The following is a 19871-nucleotide window of genomic DNA, read 5'->3' as shown; positions in this document are numbered from 1 at the left end:
TTGAACTGTCTGCATCTGGGTCTTTTCCTGAGGTCTGATACCGGTTCCCATGCTTTTAAAATGACGGTTCTGTTCCGGAACAGTATAGGTCACTTTCGTTCCCGGTTTTGATTCTATTCCTTGAAAAAAATGTAATGGTGTTCCCCACCAACAACATTCAACTCATACTTGAACTGAAAGATGTGCAATCATGCTCATTTAGGGATATTCAAATCACACTCAAACTGACCCAAATATAATTCTCTTCAAGTGTTGTATGAGTGCTGACAATCGTACGGTACTAGAACAAAATATAATTCTCTATCACAGCTTGTATGAGGATTCCATACCCATGCATTCATAAGTACATCGTTTTCTTTGTTGTATTAGTAGTAGTAATATCAGTAGTTATTTGTTGTATTAGTAGTAGCAGCAGCAGTTTTATTAGTTGTAGTAGTAGCAGTAGTTTTATTAGTTGTATTAGTAGTAGTAGCAGTAGTTTTTATTTGTTGTATTAGTAGTAGCAGCAGTAGTTTTATTAGTTGTATTAGTAGTAGTAGCAGTAGTTTTTAGTAGTTGTATTAGTAGTAGTAGCAGTAGTTTTTATTAGTTGTATTAGTAGTAGTAGCAGTAGTTTTTAGTAGTTGTATTAGTAGTAGTAGCAGTAGTTTTCATTAGTTGTATTAGTAGTAGTAGCAGTAGTTTTTATTTGTTGTATTAGTAGTAGTAGCAGTAGTTTTTATTAGTTGTATTAGTAGTAGTAGCAGTAGTTTGTATTAGTTGTATTAGTAGTAGTGGCAGTAGTTTTTATTAGTTGTATTAGTAGTAGCAGCAGTAGTTTTATTAGTTGTATTAGTAGTAGTAGCAGTAGTTTTTAGTAGTTGTATTAGTAGTAGTAGCAGTAGTTTTTATTAGTTGTATTAGTAGTAGTAGCAGTAGTTTTTAGTAGTTGTATTAGTAGTAGTAGCAGTAGTTTTCATTAGTTGTATTAGTAGTAGTAGCAGTAGTTTTTATTTGTTGTATTAGTAGTAGTAGCAGTAGTTTTTATTAGTTGTATTAGTAGTAGTAGCAGTAGTTTGTATTAGTTGTATTAGTAGTAGTGGCAGTAGTTTTTATTGGTTGTATTAGTAGTAGTAGCAGTAGTTTTCATTAGTTGTATTAGCAGTAGTAGCAGTAGTTTTTATTAGTTGTATTAGTAGTAGTAGCAGTAGTTTTTATTAGTTGTATTAGTATTAGTAGCAGTAGTTTTTATTAGTTGTATTAGTATTAGTAGCAGTAGTTTTTATTAGTTGTATTAGTATTAGTAGCAGTAGTTTTTATTAGTTGTATTAGTATTAGTAGCAGTAGTTTTTATTAGTTGTAGGCCTATTAGTAGTTGTACAACAACTTTTTTATGCTAGTTTTTTTATTTGTATTATTATTATTATTATTATTATTTAATTGTTGTTATTACTAGACAGTAGTTGCCATATTATTCTTGTTGCTAAGAATTGTATTTATTTTTTTGACACTTGAAAACAAGATTGTGCATCTCAAGAGATTTCATCCTTAGGGAACATTCAAAGAACATTCAGAATGAGGCAGGCTAGCGAGCAAGCCAGAGCTGCAAGCAGCCAGCTGACCCGAGCGGTGGTCGGCTGGTCGGTCACTAGGTGTTACCAACATGAGGAATTCATTCATTACCAACATGATGAATTCATTCATTACCAACATGAGGAATTCATTCATTACCAACATGAGGATTTCATTGGCCAGATGACTCCCACGGCAACGGCACTACTTGTTGTGGAGCCGTGCTACTCACAACAATCATGGCAGACAGGAAAAGTGTAGCCTGGTCCCAGATCTGTTTTCGCTGTCTTACCAACTCTGTGACAATAGCAAAAGGAGTTGGCAAGACAGTCCAAAAAGATCTGGGACCAGGCTAGGAAAAATGAAAAGAGGAATTGGTAAAGATTTACTTTGACTACATGTCCATAACGCATTCACTACACATCGAGAAGCATTTGATGAACATGTTAGAAAAGGTCCCAACCACATTATTAAACGTTCATGAAATACAGTATATCCATAGCATATCTGTAGCGTATTCATGTCATGCTATGCAAGAGCTCATATTTAGGTATCTTAATAGATGCATCATTAGAATGACAGTGAGTGTCATCATTGTTTATGTACCATTGGAAAACATTATTCCTATTCAGTCTGGTTTAAGGGGAAAATATGGGATGAAAGTTAAAGTCATAAAATGTGACCTGTAACTCAATAAAAGTGCACATTGACAGGATCCAATATTAGCATCTATGTTGAGAAACATACCCCACACTATCACCTGTATCTATGTGGAGAAACATACCCCACACTATCACCTGTATCTATGTGGAGAAACATAACCCACACTATCACCTGTATCTATGTGGAGAAACATAACCCACACTATCACCTGTATCTATGTGGAGAAACATACCCCACACTATCACCTGTATCTATGTGGAGAAACATACCCCACACTATCACCTGTATCTATGTGGAGAAACATAACCCACACTATCACCTGTATCTATGTGGAGAAACATACCCCACACTATCACCTGTATCTATGTGGAGAAACATAACCCACACTATCACCTGTATCTATGTGGAGAAACATAACCCACACTATCACCTGTATCTATGTGGAGAAACATAACCCACACTATCACCTGTATCTATGTGGAGAAACATACCCCACACTATCACCTGTATCTATGTGGAGAAACATAACCCACACTATCACCTGTATCTATGTGGAGAAACATAACCCACACTATCACCTGTATCTATGTGGAGAAACATAACCCACACTATCACCTGTATCTATGTGGAGAAACATAACCCACACTATCACCTGTATCTATGTGGAGAAACATAACCCACACTATCACCTGTATCTATGTGGAGAAACATACCCCACACTATCACCTGTATCTATGTGGAGAAACATAACCCACACTATCACCTGTATCTATGTGGAGAAACATAACCCACACTATCACCTGTATCTATGTGGAGAAACATAACCCACACTATCACCTGTATCTATGTGGAGAAACATAACCCACACTATCACCTGTATCTATGTGGAGAAACATACCCCACACTATCACCTGTATCTATGTGGAGAAACATAACCCACACTATCACCTGTATCTATGTGGAGAAACATAACCCACACTATCACCTGTATCTATGTGGAGAAACATAACCCACACTATCACCTGTATCTATGTCTCTTCACCCTGGGTATTACAACGACCACAGTTAATCCTGGTAGCTGCAAATATGTAACAACAATTCAGTCTGAATAAATGATCCCTGAAGCAACGCAGTGCACATAATTCATCTCTGAGAGCATTTGTTTGTGTGTGTGTGTGTGTGTGTGTGTGTGTGTGTGTGTGTGTGTGTGTGTGTGTGTGTGTGTGTGTGTGTGTGTACGCCTGAGAAGGAGACCTAGCATAATGGCTTTCATGGGACAATCCAATCAGTCTGATTCACATTACAATGACTGGCCGTGGTATGAATGGACAGACAGTCAGGGAAACCCCCACAGGCCAAATCAATTCTAATGATGAGGCGCTATATTGTTATAAATATGCTTTGAGGAAATAGACCATTAGAGGTTAGGTCTGGTGTGGGGGGACAAGATGTCAAAGCTTTTGATTTCGGAGCCAAAATATTTTGGGTGGTTTTTAACATTTCCCCCGCTATGTGCTCCTTACGCAGGTATCTTATGACAAAAACAAAAGGTTGATAATGCTCAGTTTGATGGGAGGAAAAAGCACTTGGTTATCTCTTTTCCTCTTTCCTAAGCCGTCAGCTTAACTCTACAGCTTTACACATCAGCTTGTCACTCAGAGACAGACAATCAGGTGTCAGGAGGCTGAGGTCAACATTGAATCCCCAGCTACTCCCAGGGGCAGCCTGCTCCGCAACTCTGCGCCACCCGATGGGTGGTCCCTGAGTCACCCTTTCACTCAGCGGGGGATGGTGGAGGGGTAGAGGTGGGACTCAATGGCAGGAAATATCAGGGGGCCTCTTGAGGGAAGCAGCAACACCACCACCACACACACACACGCACACACACACACATACACACAACACATAAAAGAGAAGTTAAATTCTCATAAACCGTCAACTGCCTTCAGACCAGTTTCAGTTGATGAAAGAAAAATCCAACAGGCCTTTTTTGCACCTTATGCAAGTTCAGCTCTCATATACTCTGTTAGAAAGCAGACTATGAATCATATCCTGACTGTGATGGAGACAGAATAGTCATATCTTCTTCTATTCAGAGACAGCATTTCTCAGTGCCCTGATAGTTTGGAATGAGTTAAGGGGAGCCAGGTGTGGTAATGAGTTGTATGTACCTGGGCTGCTTGGCTGCCCCTTCTGCCTGTAACTGTGCATCTTCATGTCTAAACGAGTCACTCTTAGTTTATTGGTCACTGGTGGGTACCATCCTTTACCGTCAGAAAAAAAGGGAGAAATCCTGCTAGGAGTGTGTGTGTGTGTGTGTGTGTGTGTGTGTGTGTGTGTGTGTGTGTGTGTGTGTGTGTGTGTGTGTGTGTGTGTGTGTGTGTGTGTGTGTGAGTGGCCCTGTGTGTGTGTGTGTGTGTGTGTGTGTGTGTGTGTGTGTGTGTGTGTGTGTGTGTGTGTGTGTGTGTGTGTGTGTGTGTGTGTGTACATGTATGTGTGTGTGACATACAGTATGTGTGTGTTTGAGTGCCTGTGTGTGTATGTATGTGTGTGTGTGCATGTGTTAGCATGCCTGAGTGTGTGTGTGTGTATGTGACATGTGTGTGCACACGTGTGTTTGAGTGTGTGTGTGTGTCTGTTTGTGCGCATGTAACAGTATAACTTTACGTCGTCCCCTCGCCCCGACACGGGCGCGAACCAGGGACCCTCTGCACACATCGACAACAGTCACCCACGAAGCAGCGTTACCCATCGCTCCACAAAAGCCGCGGCTCTTGCAGAGCAAGGGGCAACACTACTTAAGTCTCAGAGCAAGTGACGTAACTGATTGAAATGCTACTAGCGCGCACCCGCTAACTAGCTAGCCATTTCACATCCGTTACACGCATACGTGTGTTTGAGTGTGTGTGTGTGTCTGTGTGTACGTCTAGCACTGTGAATGGGTTGTGTTTTTGTATACTAAGTGAGAGTACAGTAACGGCAGTGCATTCTTTATCTGTGTCAGAGGAGACACAGCACTGGGGAGGGAGATAGGGGGATTCCAGACAGACACACACACACACAGCAACAATAATCTGGAACAAAGGTCCCGTGCTCACGTTGCACTCCACCGCACACACGCACACAGAGGGTCAGTATTTCTGTCCCCGATGCCTAAGGTGGATTCCCAGGTGAATTTCCTGAACAGAAGCTCTAACTGCCAAACTAACATGAAGTGGCCATGTCTCATCTGTCATAAAAAAAGTCAAACGCCAGTTTCTGACAAGCAAATAGAACCACAGAGGGAGACCACATGACTGACAGCATGCCTGAGTCTGGCCAGGCCAGGTAACACATTGGATCTTAACTTGACTGTCTGTTTACTTCTCTAGGTAATGCTTAGGAAAGTTGATGCTAAAACATTTAGAAATAAAACAATGCCTACCCTAGACATTATTTTGTATTAGTGACATAATACTATATATATATATAAAATATATATTCACATCACAATTCCCACAGATAATGTCAAATGAATGTCCTCAGTTAGTCCTGAATGTCCTCAGTTAGTCCTGAATGTCCTCGGTTAGTCCTGAATGTCCTCAGTTAGTCCTGAATGTCCTCAGTTAGTCCTGAATGTCCTCAGTTAGTCCTGAATGTCCTCAGTTAGTCCTGAATGTCCTCAGTTAGTCCTGAATGTCCTCAGTTAGTCCTGAATGTCCTCAGTTAGTCCTGAATGTCCTCAGTTAGTCCTGAATGTCCTCAGTTAGTCCTGATATACCCTTAAGATCTGCTAATCTAAAACGTCTCATCTCTCCCTGCTCCCATCGCTCCCTTTCAGACCTTTCAGACTTCTGGCGCCGACAGAGATGGCCGCCTCGCTTCGCGTTCCTAGGAAACTATGCAGTATTTTATTTTTTTATGTGTTATTTCTTACATTGGTACCCCAGGTAATCTTAGGTTTCATTACATACAGTCGGGAGGAACTACTGAATATAAGAGCAACGTCAACTCACCATCATTACAACCAGGAATATGACTCTCCCGAAGCGGATCCTGTGTTTTGCCTTCCACCCAGTACAATGGATCTGATCCCAGCCGGCGACCCTAAACAACGACGCCGTAAAAGGGGCAAACGAAGCGGTCTTCTGGGCAGGCTTCGGAGACGGGCACATCGCGCTCCACTCCCTAGCATACTACTCGCCAATGTCCAGTCTCTTGACAACAAGGTTGATGAAATCCGAGCAAGGGTAACATTCCAGAGAGACATCAGAGACTGTAACGTTCTTTGCTTCACGGAAACATGGCTCACTCGAGAGACGCTAACGGAGTCGGTGCAGCCAGCTGGTTTCTTCACGCATCGCGCCGACAGAAACAAACATCTTGCTGGTAAGAAGAGGGGCGGGGGTGTATGCCTTATGATCAACGAGACGTGGTGTGATCATAACAACATACAGGAACTCAAGTCATTCTGTCACCTGATTTAGAATTCCTCACAATCTACCGCATTATCTACCAAGGGAATTCTCTTCGATTATAATCACAGCCGTATATATTCCCCCCCAAGCAGACACATCGATGGCCCTGAACGAACTTTATCTGACTCTATGTAAACTGGAAACCACACACCCTGAGGATGCATTCATCGTAGCTGGGGATTTTAACAAGGCTAATCTGAAAACAAAACTCCCTAAATTCTATCAGCATATCGATTGTGCTACCAGGGCTGGTAAAACCTTGGATCATTGTTATACTAACTTCCGCGACGCATATAAGGCCCTCCCCCGCCCTCCTTTCGGAAAAGCTGACCACGACTCAATTTTGTTGCTTCCAGCCTACAAACAGAAACTAAAACAGCAAGCTCCCGCGCTCAGGTCTGTTCAACGCTGGTCCGACCAATCTGATTCCACGCTTCAAGACTGCTTCGATCACGTGGATTGGGATATGTTCCGCATTGCGTCCAACAACAACATTGACGAATACGCTGATTCGGTGAGCGAGTTCATTAGAAAGTGCATTGACGATGCCGTACCCACAGCAACGATTAAAACATTCCCAAACCAGAAACCATGGATTGATGGCAGCATTCGCATGAAACTGAAAGCACGAACCACTGCTTTTAACCAGGGCAAGGTGACCGGAAACATGACCGAATACAAACAGTGTAGCTATTCCCTCCGCAAGGCAATCAAACAAGCTAAGTGCCAGTATAGAGACAAAGTAGAATCCCAATTCAACAGCTCAGACACAAGAGGTATGTGGCAGGGTCTACAGTCAATCACGGATTACAAAAAGAAAACCAGCCCCGTCGCGGACCAGGATGTCTTGCTTCCAGACAGACTAAAAAACTTTTTTGCTCGCTTTGAGGACAATACAGTGCCACTGACACGGCCCGCTACCAAAACCTGCGGGCTCTCCTTCACTGCAGCCGAGGTGAGTAAAACATTTAAACGTGTTAACCCTCGCAAGGCTGCAGGCCCAGATGGCATTCCCATCCGCGTCCTCAGAGCATGCGCAGACCAGCTGGCTGGTGTGTTTAAGTGTAACAGTATAACTTTACGTCGTCCCCTCGCCCCGACACGGGCGCGAACCAGGGACCCTCTGCACACATCAACAACTGACACCCACGAAGGGTCGTTACCCATCGCTCCACAAAAGCCGCGGCCCTTGCAGAGCAAGGGGAAACCCTACTTAAAGTCTCAGAGCAAGTGACGTAACTGATTGAAATGCTACTAGCGCGCACCCGCTAACTAGCTAGCCATTTCACATCCGTTACACTCACCCCCCTTTCAACCTCCTCCTTTTCCGCAGCAACCAGTGATCCGGGTCAACAGCATCAATGTAACAGTATAACTTTACGTCGTCCCCTCGCCCCGACACGGGCGCGAACCTGGGACCTTCTGCACACATCAACAACTGACACCCACGAAGCGTCGTTACCCATCGCTCCACAAAAGCCGCGGCCCTTGCAGAGCAAGGGGAAACCCTACTTAAAGTCTCAGAGCAAGTGACGTAACTGATTGAAATGCTACTAGCGCGTACCCGCTAACTAGCTAGCCATTTCACATCCGTTACATAAGGACATATTCAATCAATCCTTATCCCAGTCTGCTGTTCCCACATGCTTCAAGAGGGCCACCATTGTTCCTGTTCCCAAGAAAGCTAAGGTAACTGAGCTAAACGACTACCGCCCGTAGCACTCACTTCCGTCATCATGAAGTGCTTTGAGAGACTAGTCAAGGACCATATCACCTCCACCCTACCTGACACCCTAGACCCACTCCAATTTGCTTACCGACCCAATAGGTCCACAGACGACGCAATCGCAACCACACTGCACACTGCCCTAACCCATCTGGACAAGAGGAATACCTATGTGAGAATGCTGTTCATCGACTACAGATCAGCATTTAACACCATAGTACCCTCCAAACTCTTCATCAAGCTCGAGACCCTGGGTCTCGACCCCGCCCTGTGCAACTGCGTCCTGGACTTCCTGACGGACCGCCCCCAGGTGGTGAGGGTAGGTAACAACATCTCCACCCCGCTGATCCTCAACACTGGGGCCCCACAAGGGTGCGTTCTGAGCCCTCTCCTGTACTGCCTGTTCACCCACGACTGGGTGGCCATGCACGCCTCCAACTCAATCATCAAGTTTGCAGACGACACTACAGTGGTAGGCTTGATTACCAACAACGACGAGACGGCCTACAGGGAGGAGGTGAGGGCCCTCGGAGTGTGGTGTCAGGAAAATAACCTCACACTCAACTTCAACAAAACAAAGGAGATGATTGTGGACTTCAGGAAACAGCAGAGGGAGCACCCCCCTATCCACATCGACGGGACAGTAGTGGAGAAGGTGAAGAGTTTTAAGTTAACTCGGTGTACACATCACGGACAAACTGAATTGGTCCACCCACACAGACAGCGTTGTGAAGAAGGCGCAGGAGCGCCTCTTCAACCTCAGGAGGCTGAAGAAATTCGGCTTGTCACCAAAAGCACTCACAAACTTCTACAGATGCACAATCGAGAGCATCCTGTCGGGCTGTATCACCGCCTGGTACGGCAACTGCTCCGCCCACAACCGTAAGGCTCTCCAGAGGGTAGTGAGGTCTGCACAACGCATCACCGGGGGCAAACTACCTGCCCTCCAGGACACCTACACCACCCGATGTCACAGGAAGGCCATAAAGATCATCAAGGACAACAACCACCCGAGCCACTGCCTGTTCACCCCGCTATCATCCAGAAGGCAAGGTCAGTACAGGTGCATCAAAGCAGGGACCGAGAGACTGAAAAACAGCTTCTATCAGAGGCCGCTGCCAACATACTGACTCAACTCCAGCCACTTTAATAATGAGAATTGATGGAAATTATGTAAAAATGTATCACTAGCCACTTTAAACAATGCCACTTAATATAATGTTTACATACCTTACATTACTCACCTCATATGTATATACTGTACTCTATATCATCTACTGCATCTTGCCATCTTTATGTAATACATGTATCACTAGCCACTTTAAACTATGCCACTTTATGTTTATATACCCTACAATACTCATCTCATATGTATAGACTGTACTCTATACCATCTACTGCATCTTGCCTATGCTGTTCTGTACCATCACTCATTCATATATCTTTATGTACATATTCTTTATCCCTTTACACTTGTGTGTATAAGGGAGTAGTTGTGGAATTGTTAGGTCAGATTACTTGTTGGTTATTACTGCATTGTCGGAACTAGAAGCACAAGCATCTCGCTACACTCGCATTAACATCTCAGAGTCCTCTCTGTATGTACTCCTCTGTCCTGCTACATCTGGACATCAGAGCCCAGTGCAAAACCAACAAGATCTCACAGTTTTACCAATTTAACTTCAGATTCTGACATTTTTCCATGTTTCTTCAAACGTCAAATTTCGAAGTTGCTTCCAACTCAAATGTTGGAGATTTTGACACCCTAGTTTTCTCCTCCTGCTCCGCATCATTCCGAATGGTTAAATCAGGGTTTCTCAAAGGGGTGAACATTTTGGTTTTTGACCTAGACCTACAAAGCTGATTCAAATAATCAACTAATCATTAAGGTTTGGGATAGGGTTAAAAAAAATTATGAGTGTCTATCACTGGGAATAGGGTTAGGTAAAATTTATTTGCACCAAAGAAAATAAGTGATACACAACAATACAGATAAAAACGAATAATGAACATGCGACCTTCGGATCAGGAGTCATGGGATTCTGAATGATTAAGTTAAGGGTTAAGGTTTGGGATAGAGTTAAACATTACGTGTAGGCGTTCATTCTGAATGGTTAAGTTAAGGGTTAAGGTTTGGGATAGAGTTAAACATTACGTTTAGGCGTTCATTCTGAATGGTTACGTTAAGGGTTAAGGATAGGGTTAAAACAACAAGTGTCTACCCCTGGGATTGAACACGTGACCTTCAGATCTGAAGTCACGGGACTAGACCCATCCGCCACCCCTGTCCAGGTAATATCTCTCACTGTTGCCCCTAGTGGCTAATTTTGAAGGACTTTCCCGACGTCCTCAAGACAATTTCAAAGTCAACTTGGAGCGATCTGGCTGTGCAAGACAGTCCCACTTCAAAGCCTTGATGGAAGAAAGGTGGGAGGGGATCTCTGACTCAATCTCTCTCTGTCCCCCCTAGCTCCCTCCCTCTTTATCCATTTCATCCTTGTCACGTCCACTTCACTTCAGGGATTCTCTTCGGCCCTTCCTTCGTTCTCACTTTACACCATATCGTTTACTGTTCTTCTCTCTTGCCTGCCGACTGGTGCCCTTTCAGTGCCCGCTACATCACATTAGCCGCTTTTCATCTGTGTCTCAGGAGACCGTCCTGCCTTCTCTCTCTCTCTCTCTGTCCTTCTGTGGCCTCATGTACAAATGTTTATAGTCTCCCTTTCACCTCCCACTCAGGATACTTCTCTTCTCATTGGTCGACCAGCTCAGTAAAACATAGTCTGTATTCCAAAAAGCACCCTATTCACTATAGGGCTATAGTGCAATATGGGCCTTATCGGCCCTGGTCAACGGTAGTGCACTATAAGGGGCATAGGGAGCCATTCGGGACGCACCCACACATACAGTAAGTGGAAGTTCACCCAGTTGGTTAAAAAATAGTGCACTAACCGACCAAAAACAGAGGAGAAGAAAATTAGATTAAGATGGACAGAGAGAGGGAAGGAGAGGAGGGAGGAGGTGAAAGAGAGAGAGAGATTAGGTTTTCAGAGTAAGGGCCTGAAGCCAGTCGTTTGTACCAGGTGAAAGTATTTTGTTTTGGAGTGGGCTGAGGTAGATAAGGAGTCTATAAAATTATGCTTTACATTGGGAAGTAACATACACAGTCTCAATTCATAACCTGTTATTTAATCTCTTATCTATCTAAATACCTGATATCAAAGGAAGAATAGTCTCACTGGGAATGTACCGCACACAGTCCAACTCCCAATACATAACCTGACTATCTGTCATCTACATTAAATACCTGATAATAAAGAGGCTTAATCAGACGTATCCTGATTGAGACTATGGAGTCTGGCTAGTGAAACTGTAGGAAGAGGAATCAGTCTGGCTATACAGTATGTGAAATACCTTCAGGTTTTGGTTTGCCCTGTAAAACTGAAGCAATGGAATAGTCCCAAAAGTACCAACTGAGGAAAATATATATTTTTAAGTATGTGAACTATGTATTTGACATGATATAGTCTATTCTATACCATAGCGTTAAAGCAGGAACTTTTGGGGGGTTTGTCATAAAAACGGAGCCCAGTGTGTGTACTGGTATAAAAGGGATAATCCATCCTAAAAATGAAATGTGACGTGATACGTCATCAAGACATGATTCTCGTCACTGGATATAGGGGATAACAAACTATCACATTTCGTAAAGCTTTTAAAACAATTACCTGCAGTCCAGATCGCCATATAAGCCAATAGATGGTATGGGCAAACTTCTCCAGAACAAATCCATCTGTCTATATCATCACAACACAGTATATATTTTGTTCAAATGTCCCCAAAGTGCAGAGTGCGCCATCACATTAATATCCTTTCTTCCTTCAACTACCATGGTGCAAAACTGTGTTCTCCTCTCCCTGCTTGCAGGCTCGCAGGGCCCTTGAGCGTTGCCATTGCAACCTGATTCACACAGCTTTGTGCTAGAAAAGCAATCTATACCACCAGGTTGAACATGGTGATATTGTAACTCCTAAACTGATAGTGAAGTTTGTTTTAGGGATTTACAACTAGCTAACTACTTCACATGCTGATATTGACTTTGGTATTATTGTGTGTAGTTATGTTTTCTTGATAGCTACCTAGCGAGCTATACAGCTTTTCTAGAGAGAACACTGCATTGTGGGTTTTGTAGTCGAATTTTCACTTATTGCTTACCTAACTTATTATAACGACAAAATGCAATATTTTTTTCACAACATATATTGTTCTCACATATTGCGTTATTTATGTAAATCACGGCGAATTTGTGGTTTTAAGTGGATTATTCCTTTAAGATGCTCACCACAAGAGGTTTGTTTTTTAACTAACCGACCGACGTCGGTTCAATTATTTGAAATACATTTTTTTTATGAGCTCAATACGCATTTTCTCTAGAAAGAAATCAGATCACACCAAAACTGTGATATGTAGTAGGGAGTCGTAGTTTCCAATAGGCCAATATTCGACATAATTTAGCGAAGAAAATGTGGTAATTAACTACAATGACCATAATCGGTGACAGCATCATGCAGTGGGGATGTTTTTCAGTGGTAGGGACTGGGAGACTAGTCAGGATTGAGGCAAAGATGAACGGAGCAAAGTACAGAGAGATCCTTGATGAAAACCTGCTCCAGAGCACTCAGAACCTCAGACTGGGACAAAGGTTCACCTTCCAATAGGACAAAGACCCTAAGCATACAGCCAAGTCAACACAGAGTGGCTTCGGGACAAGTCTCTGAACGTCCTTGAGTGGCCCAGAGAGAGCCCGGACTTGAACCCGATCTAACATTTCTGGAGAGACCTGAAAATAGCTGTTCAGTGACGCTCCCCATCCAACCTGACAGAGCTTGAGAGGATCTGCAAAGAAGAATGGGAGAAACTCTCCAAATACAGGTGTGCCAAGCTTGTAGCGTCATTTCCAAGAAGACTCAAGGACGTAATCGCTGCCAAAAGGTGCTTCAACAAAGTACTGAGTAAAAGGTCTGAATACTTATTTAAATGTTATATTTTTAATACATTTGCAAACATTTCTAAAATCCTGTTTTTGCTCTGTCATTATGGGGTAGTGTGTTGATTGATGCTCATATCTCCGCCCTAACAATGGGAGTCATTGTCCCAAAGGCGGAAAGGCAGAAGTTATGTCCAAAATAAGCCCATAGAAACACATTGGGTTTATATTGGACAGATTTTGTTGAGAGTGAAACCTTTCGCTTCTGCCTTTCCACCTGAACCTCCTCTCTGGTGTGGGGCAGACACGGAGACGGAGAGAAGAGAGGAACGCACTATCGAGACAGATAAAGAGTATTTGCTTCGCAAGGTACAGTATCTCTACCTGAAAATACATGATCTAATCTAAGTGATTGATAGTTGGTATTCAGCAGTCATAAAAGTATGTCTTATTTACTTTGAAGAACTACTAAAATAGTGATTTTGTCAGACAACACAGGCAGCAGCTCTATAGAGATGAGATGATGACTTGGAATGAAATAATAAAGTCATCATATTAAAAAAATATACATATAATACACAAAACAACTGAAATATTTTATTAAAGTAATGTGAATAAATGATGGTTAATAAGTGATAAGCAGTAGTGTGCTGTCACTATTACATGTTTTATTCATAACGCATAGCGCATTTCATGCTAAAAAATATATTGAACCGAAACTGAAAACCGGGATTATTTTTTAAATAATTTAACTGAAACCAAACCAACCTCAAAAAGCTCTAATTGCTCAGCACTAATATCCTGGTCAGGCATAGTCTCTACTCAGTACATAATCAGTATTGAGTGATATAGTACATAATCAGTATTGAGTGATATAGTACATAATCAGTATTGGCTGATATAGTACATAATCAGTATTGGGTGATATAGTACATAATCAGTATTGGCTGATATAGTACATTATCAGTATTGGCTGATATAAGAGTTTATGTTCTAGTTTATAACAGCAAGGTTCTCATCACAGAAGTCAGTTCCATCTGAAATGTGTATATCATCTGCGTTATAACAGTTTATAACAGGATTATAACAGTAAGGTGTTCACCACAGAGGTCAGTTCCATCTTAAATCTGTATATAATCTGTGCTATAACAGTTTATAACAGGTTTATAACAGTAAGGTTCTCACTACAAAGGTCAGTTCCATCTTAAATCTGTATATAATCTGTGCTATAACAGTTAATAACAGTAAGGTTCTCACCACAGAGGTCAGTTCCATCGGAAATCTGTATATCATCTGTGTTATAACAGTTTACAACAGGTTTATAACAGTAAGGTTCTCACCACAGAGGTCAGGGCCATCTGAAAGCTGTATATCCTGGCGAGGCCAAAATCGGCCAGTTTGATCTGTCCTCCACTGGTGACCAAAATGTTCTGGGGTTTCAGGTCCCGGTGAACCACACGGTGTGAGTGCAGGAAGTCCAGTCCCTGCAGCAGCTGGTACATCATATCCTGTTAGGACAACACACATGGGCACTCAGACACAGTCTTAACAGGTACAACATGACACATGGACATTCCAACACAGTATTAACAGGTACAACATGACACATAGACATTCCAAAACAGTATTAACAGGTACAACATGACACATGGACATTCCAACACAGTCTTAACAGGTACAACATGACACATGGACATTCCAACACAGTCTTAACAGGTACAACATGACACATAGACATTCCAAAACAGTATTAACAGGTACAACATGACACATGGACATTCCAAAACAGTATTAACAGGTACAACATGACACATGGACATTCCAACACAGTCTTAACAGGTACAACATGACACATGGACATTCCAACACAGTCTTAACAGGTACAACATGACACATGGACATTCCAACACAGTCTTAACAGGTACAACATGACACATAGACATTCCAACACAGTATTAACAGGTACAACATGACACATAGACATTCCAACACAGTATTAACAGGTACAACACAGTATTAACAGGTACAACACGACACATAGACATTCCAACACAGTATTAACAGGTATAACATGACACATAGACATTCCAAAACAGTATTAACAGGTATAACATGACACATGGACACTCAGACACAAGCTGTGTTCGAATACTCACACTAACAGCACTAACCGTACTATTTGTGGCATACATTTAGTATGTAGTATGCTTATTGGTCATAGTATGAATATATGTAGTAGGCTAAAAGTTTACGCATGTCGTACTACATTCGTCAAAATACTCTAGTACTCTAGCAGTGGACACTATTTCCGTGCATTTAGTGCCTTCAGAAAATTCTTCAGAAAATGGCGGAAAATATGCAGCCAAAGTCCAACGAGAGAGCATACAAATTTATTGCTTTAACTAATTATGACAAATGTTAAGAAAATGTTGAGCAATGTAATTTGACAATTTGTTAGCTTCGCTAGCCTTATGAACTGCATAGCATTTCATTACAGTAGTTGCTTGTATGCACCAGATGTTAGCTAGCTACCTAACGTTAGTTGGCTACTAATACTTCAAACTTGCCAGTATATTAACTATATGCTATCTAACTAAACAATCCAACGTTTATTGACTTGATTTTTCACGTAATTCTTAGCTTAGCTAAGTGGTATAGTCGTTGAGCGTTCTCAATGGACATTGTTAAAGAAGTCGTACGACGTCTTGCTCGTAATTTGTTAGCTATGCTAACAAGCTAGCAAGAAGCTGCATAGCAACAGTATCAAATTCCGGTAGACACATCGAAGCACTAGTACACTCAACTACAAGGATACCGTTCGTTTACAGTATACTAAAATTAACTAATAGTATGTAGTATATACTCATTAAGTATGTAGTATACAGTATGTTAGTATGGGTATTCGAAAACAGCTACAGTCTTAACAGGTACAACATGATACATGGACACAGACACAGTCTTAAAAGGTACAACATGATACATGGACACAGACACAGTCTTAAAAGGTACAACATGACACATGGACACAGACACAGTCTTAACAGGTTCAACAACACACATGGACACTGACAGTTTGTCATGATTTTACGGATACAAGACACATGGACACTGAAAAAAGACACCTGATATCCTTGACAATAGTACTAAAACAAAAGGTATTTTTTTAAATCTGTGTTTTGGTTGCTGCACATTGGTGTTGGATGGTTCCCCCAATACTAATGCAGTTCATTATCTTCATCATCATATGTGTACAGCATGCACATCACTGTAATCTGTAAGGTAACGATAGTAAGAAACATCATTTATTTCTCTTCTAAATCAGCCAACGGGTCTCAGAACACTGAAAACCTAAATGAAGTCCCCACAGAGTGAAGTGAAATCACTGAGGCCTTGCATGCGGTGCAGCAGCTTGTCGACTAGGAAGAAAAGAGAACGTATTCCTTTAAAGCCCAAGTGTGGCAGATGTTGATAACTGACACAATTTTGGAGGGAGAGCAGAGCAGGAAATACACGTTGCTGTGAGGGTGTAGTTCTGATCTTTGGGCCCTGGTCCAAAAGTAGTGCCCTACATAGGGAATAGGGTGCCATTTGGGTACTGCCTTGATCTGTTGGTGGTGGGCCTCTCTCTGCCTCCCTCCCTCTCTTCCTGCATCTGGCTGGACTGGAGCTGAGGTGGATCGTTCATTGGAGATCCACTCTTCCCAGCTGCAGCCAGGAACGGCCCCACGGTGGCCCTAATGCCCACAAGCACTCAGTTCAGGGAGAGAGAAATAAAGGTAAAAAGAGAGAGAAAGAAAGAGTCTGAGAGGAGGGCTAAACTGAAAGGGCTCAACGGCCATTTCTACTCTCTGGTGGAACTTGCACAACAACATAAGGACTGAACTGATGGTGATAGCGGAGGTGGGGGCTGTTTGAATGATAGAGACAGAGAGATGGGGGAAGATTAAAAAAGAAACACAGGGAAAGAGAAAGACAGAAAGAGGGGGGAGAGAAAGAGGGACTCTCTCTCACAGTCTCGACATGAATCGGCCTACTGCTGGGGTTGCAGCAGGCAGCGGTACCCCCCCCCCTCCCCCGAAACCCGTCGCCAAGACCTCACAAGTGACATGGACCTGGGCCTGCGGAGGGGCTCCATTCTCTGACCCTAGCAGCTGGTGAGTGATTAAAAGAGGTGAAACAATGGTCTGCACACTCAAGCAGAAAACATTTTCAAACGGGCGGGGCTGACCAGGGCTAAGAGGAGGGGACAGGAGCCTCTGCACGGAATAGAGAAGAGACAGGGCAGAGGGAATGTGTGTGTGTGTGTCTGTGTGTGTGCGCGTGCGGTGTGTTTGTGTGCGGTGTGCGTGCGGTGTGTGAGTGTGTGTGCATGCGTAAGCAGTGTGTGTGAGGGTCCCTTGCGCAGGTCAGCCAGAGAGCGTAAACAGGCCTTCTTTTTTTGCATCTCCGTCCACCCGTAACCTAGGAGGCCAACAGACAGCGGCAGAGGCAGTTATTTAGGGAGTTGATACAATGGCATCACCCCCATGAGTTCCTCTCTGTTTGCTTTAAATGGCCATTTGCGACATGTTTCCTTTCAACAGCATTTCCTACAAAACCCCAATTATCTCAGAAGTGTGACTTGAGGACAATCATACAAACAACAACAAGGCCCCCATGGCGCTCCATCTCCCCTCCCTGCTTCAGTTCATTCATATAACAGTCATTCAGTAGTAGATGATGCAGGTGAAGATGAATGATGAATGACAAGCTGTTGCTTGTCAAGAGTAAATAGATTTGAGTTGTTAATAAAAATGAATAGTTTGTAGGGCTGGGGATAATGTCAAACTATCAGACTGACATTAATATCTAGTCTCCAGTCTGCAGATGGTATGAGAAAACACCTGACCTGTTGCAAACCAATGTGACAGGAGGTGACAGAGCAACGAGTTGCCCAACACCCTAACTGTCTATGACAGCACCTCGACCAGAGATAGCTAGCTAGGAAACACAAGGCAAGCGATACCCAAGAATAAAAATTTAAAAGTAGCCTAGAGAAAAAGCAGTCAAAACATGGCATCCCCTAGTGCAGTCCCTGTTGTCATGCTAATAAGCAAGACGCAGTCATATTGTTTTTTGTAACCGTGTCACAATACAGGACATCTGCCAGTTAGTGTAATGCTTCATTAACCAGACTTTTATAGGGCCAGGCCTGGAGACGGGGAAGGATGGAGGATCTGGGGGTGGAGGAGGGGGTAGAAGGGCACGAAGCCCAGTGTTAGCCCAGCCGCACTCCCCAAGGCTGGGGGAGGCTGCGGGACAGAGACCGGCTGCTTGATGTCCTTCCAGCTCATTTGATTCCCGGAGCCTCTTTGATCAATTACCATACGGTGGGTCTGACTGTAGGTCTGAAAGGGGGCAGTGGGGGGTGGGGGTCTGCAATCTGGTGTCCTCTGGTCTGGAGGAGTGTTACTGTGCAGTGTCCACTGGTCTGGAGGAGTGTTACTGTGCAGTGTCCACTGTCATGGAAATAAAAGGGACGGTGCCACTGTCATCTTGTAATTGATCGTTTTCCATTGTCCCTCATCGCTCCAGCTGCTGTTTGGATGTTGAAAATGAATGGGATCTCTCTCCCGCTCAACAAGTGGTCTTCCATGCTTGCTTTCAAATCAAATCAAATTTGATTAGTCACATGCACCGAATACAACAGGTGTAGACCTTACAGTGAAATGGTTACTTATGAGCGCCTAACCGACAATGCAGTTTCAAAAAATACGGATAAGAATAAGAGATAAAAGTAACAAATAATTAAAGAGCAGCAGTAAAAAATAACAATATATACAGGGGGGTGCCGGTACAGAGTCAATGTGCGGGGGCACTGGTTAGTTGAGGTAGTATGTACAGTTGAAATCGGAAGTTTACATACACTTAGGTTGGAGTCATTAAAACTCGTTTTTCAACCACTCCACAAATTTCTTGTTAACAAACTACAGTTTTGGCAAGTCGGTTAGGACATCTACCTTGTGCATTACACAAGTAATTTTTCCAACAATTGTTTTCAGACAGATTATGGGTCTTCCAAATGGACAATGACCCCAAGCATACTTCCAAAGTTGTGGCAAAATGGCTTAAGGACAACAAAGTCCAGGTATTGGAGTGGCCATCACAAAGCCCTGACCTCAATCCTATAGAACATTTGTGGGCAGAACTGAAAAAGCGCGTGCGAGCAAGGAGGCCAACACACCTGACTCAGTTACACCAGCTCTGTCAGGAGGAATGGGCCAAAATTCACCCAACTTATTGTGCGAAGCTTGTGGAAGGCTACCCGAAACGTTTGACCCAAATTAAACAATTTAAAGGCAATGCTACCAAATACTAATTGAGTGTATGTAAACTTCTGACCCACTGGGAATGTGATGAAAGAAATAAAAGCTGAAATAAACCATTCTCTCTACTATTATTCTGACATTTCACATTCTTAAAATAAAGTGGTGATCCTAACTGACCT

The 19871-nt window shown here is 42.9% G+C and overlaps 1 protein-coding gene across 1 annotated transcript in view; it reads right to left on the bottom strand.

Moving 5' to 3' along the window:
- Positions 1-19871, bottom strand: part of LOC129820193 (cyclin-dependent kinase 6-like) — a 90872-nt gene that overhangs the window by 56826 nt on the left and 14175 nt on the right. The window contains exon 4 of the mRNA XM_055877175.1: positions 14725-14892. Within this exon, the coding sequence (XP_055733150.1) occupies positions 14725-14892 (168 nt within the window). The remainder of the gene's footprint in view (positions 1-14724; positions 14893-19871) is intronic.

Source organism: Salvelinus fontinalis, chromosome 22, assembly GCF_029448725.1.
Source record: "Salvelinus fontinalis isolate EN_2023a chromosome 22, ASM2944872v1, whole genome shotgun sequence".
In the NCBI taxonomy this organism is placed as follows: domain Eukaryota; kingdom Metazoa; phylum Chordata; class Actinopteri; order Salmoniformes; family Salmonidae; genus Salvelinus; species Salvelinus fontinalis.
This window is presented reverse-complemented; position numbering and strand designations above follow the sequence as displayed.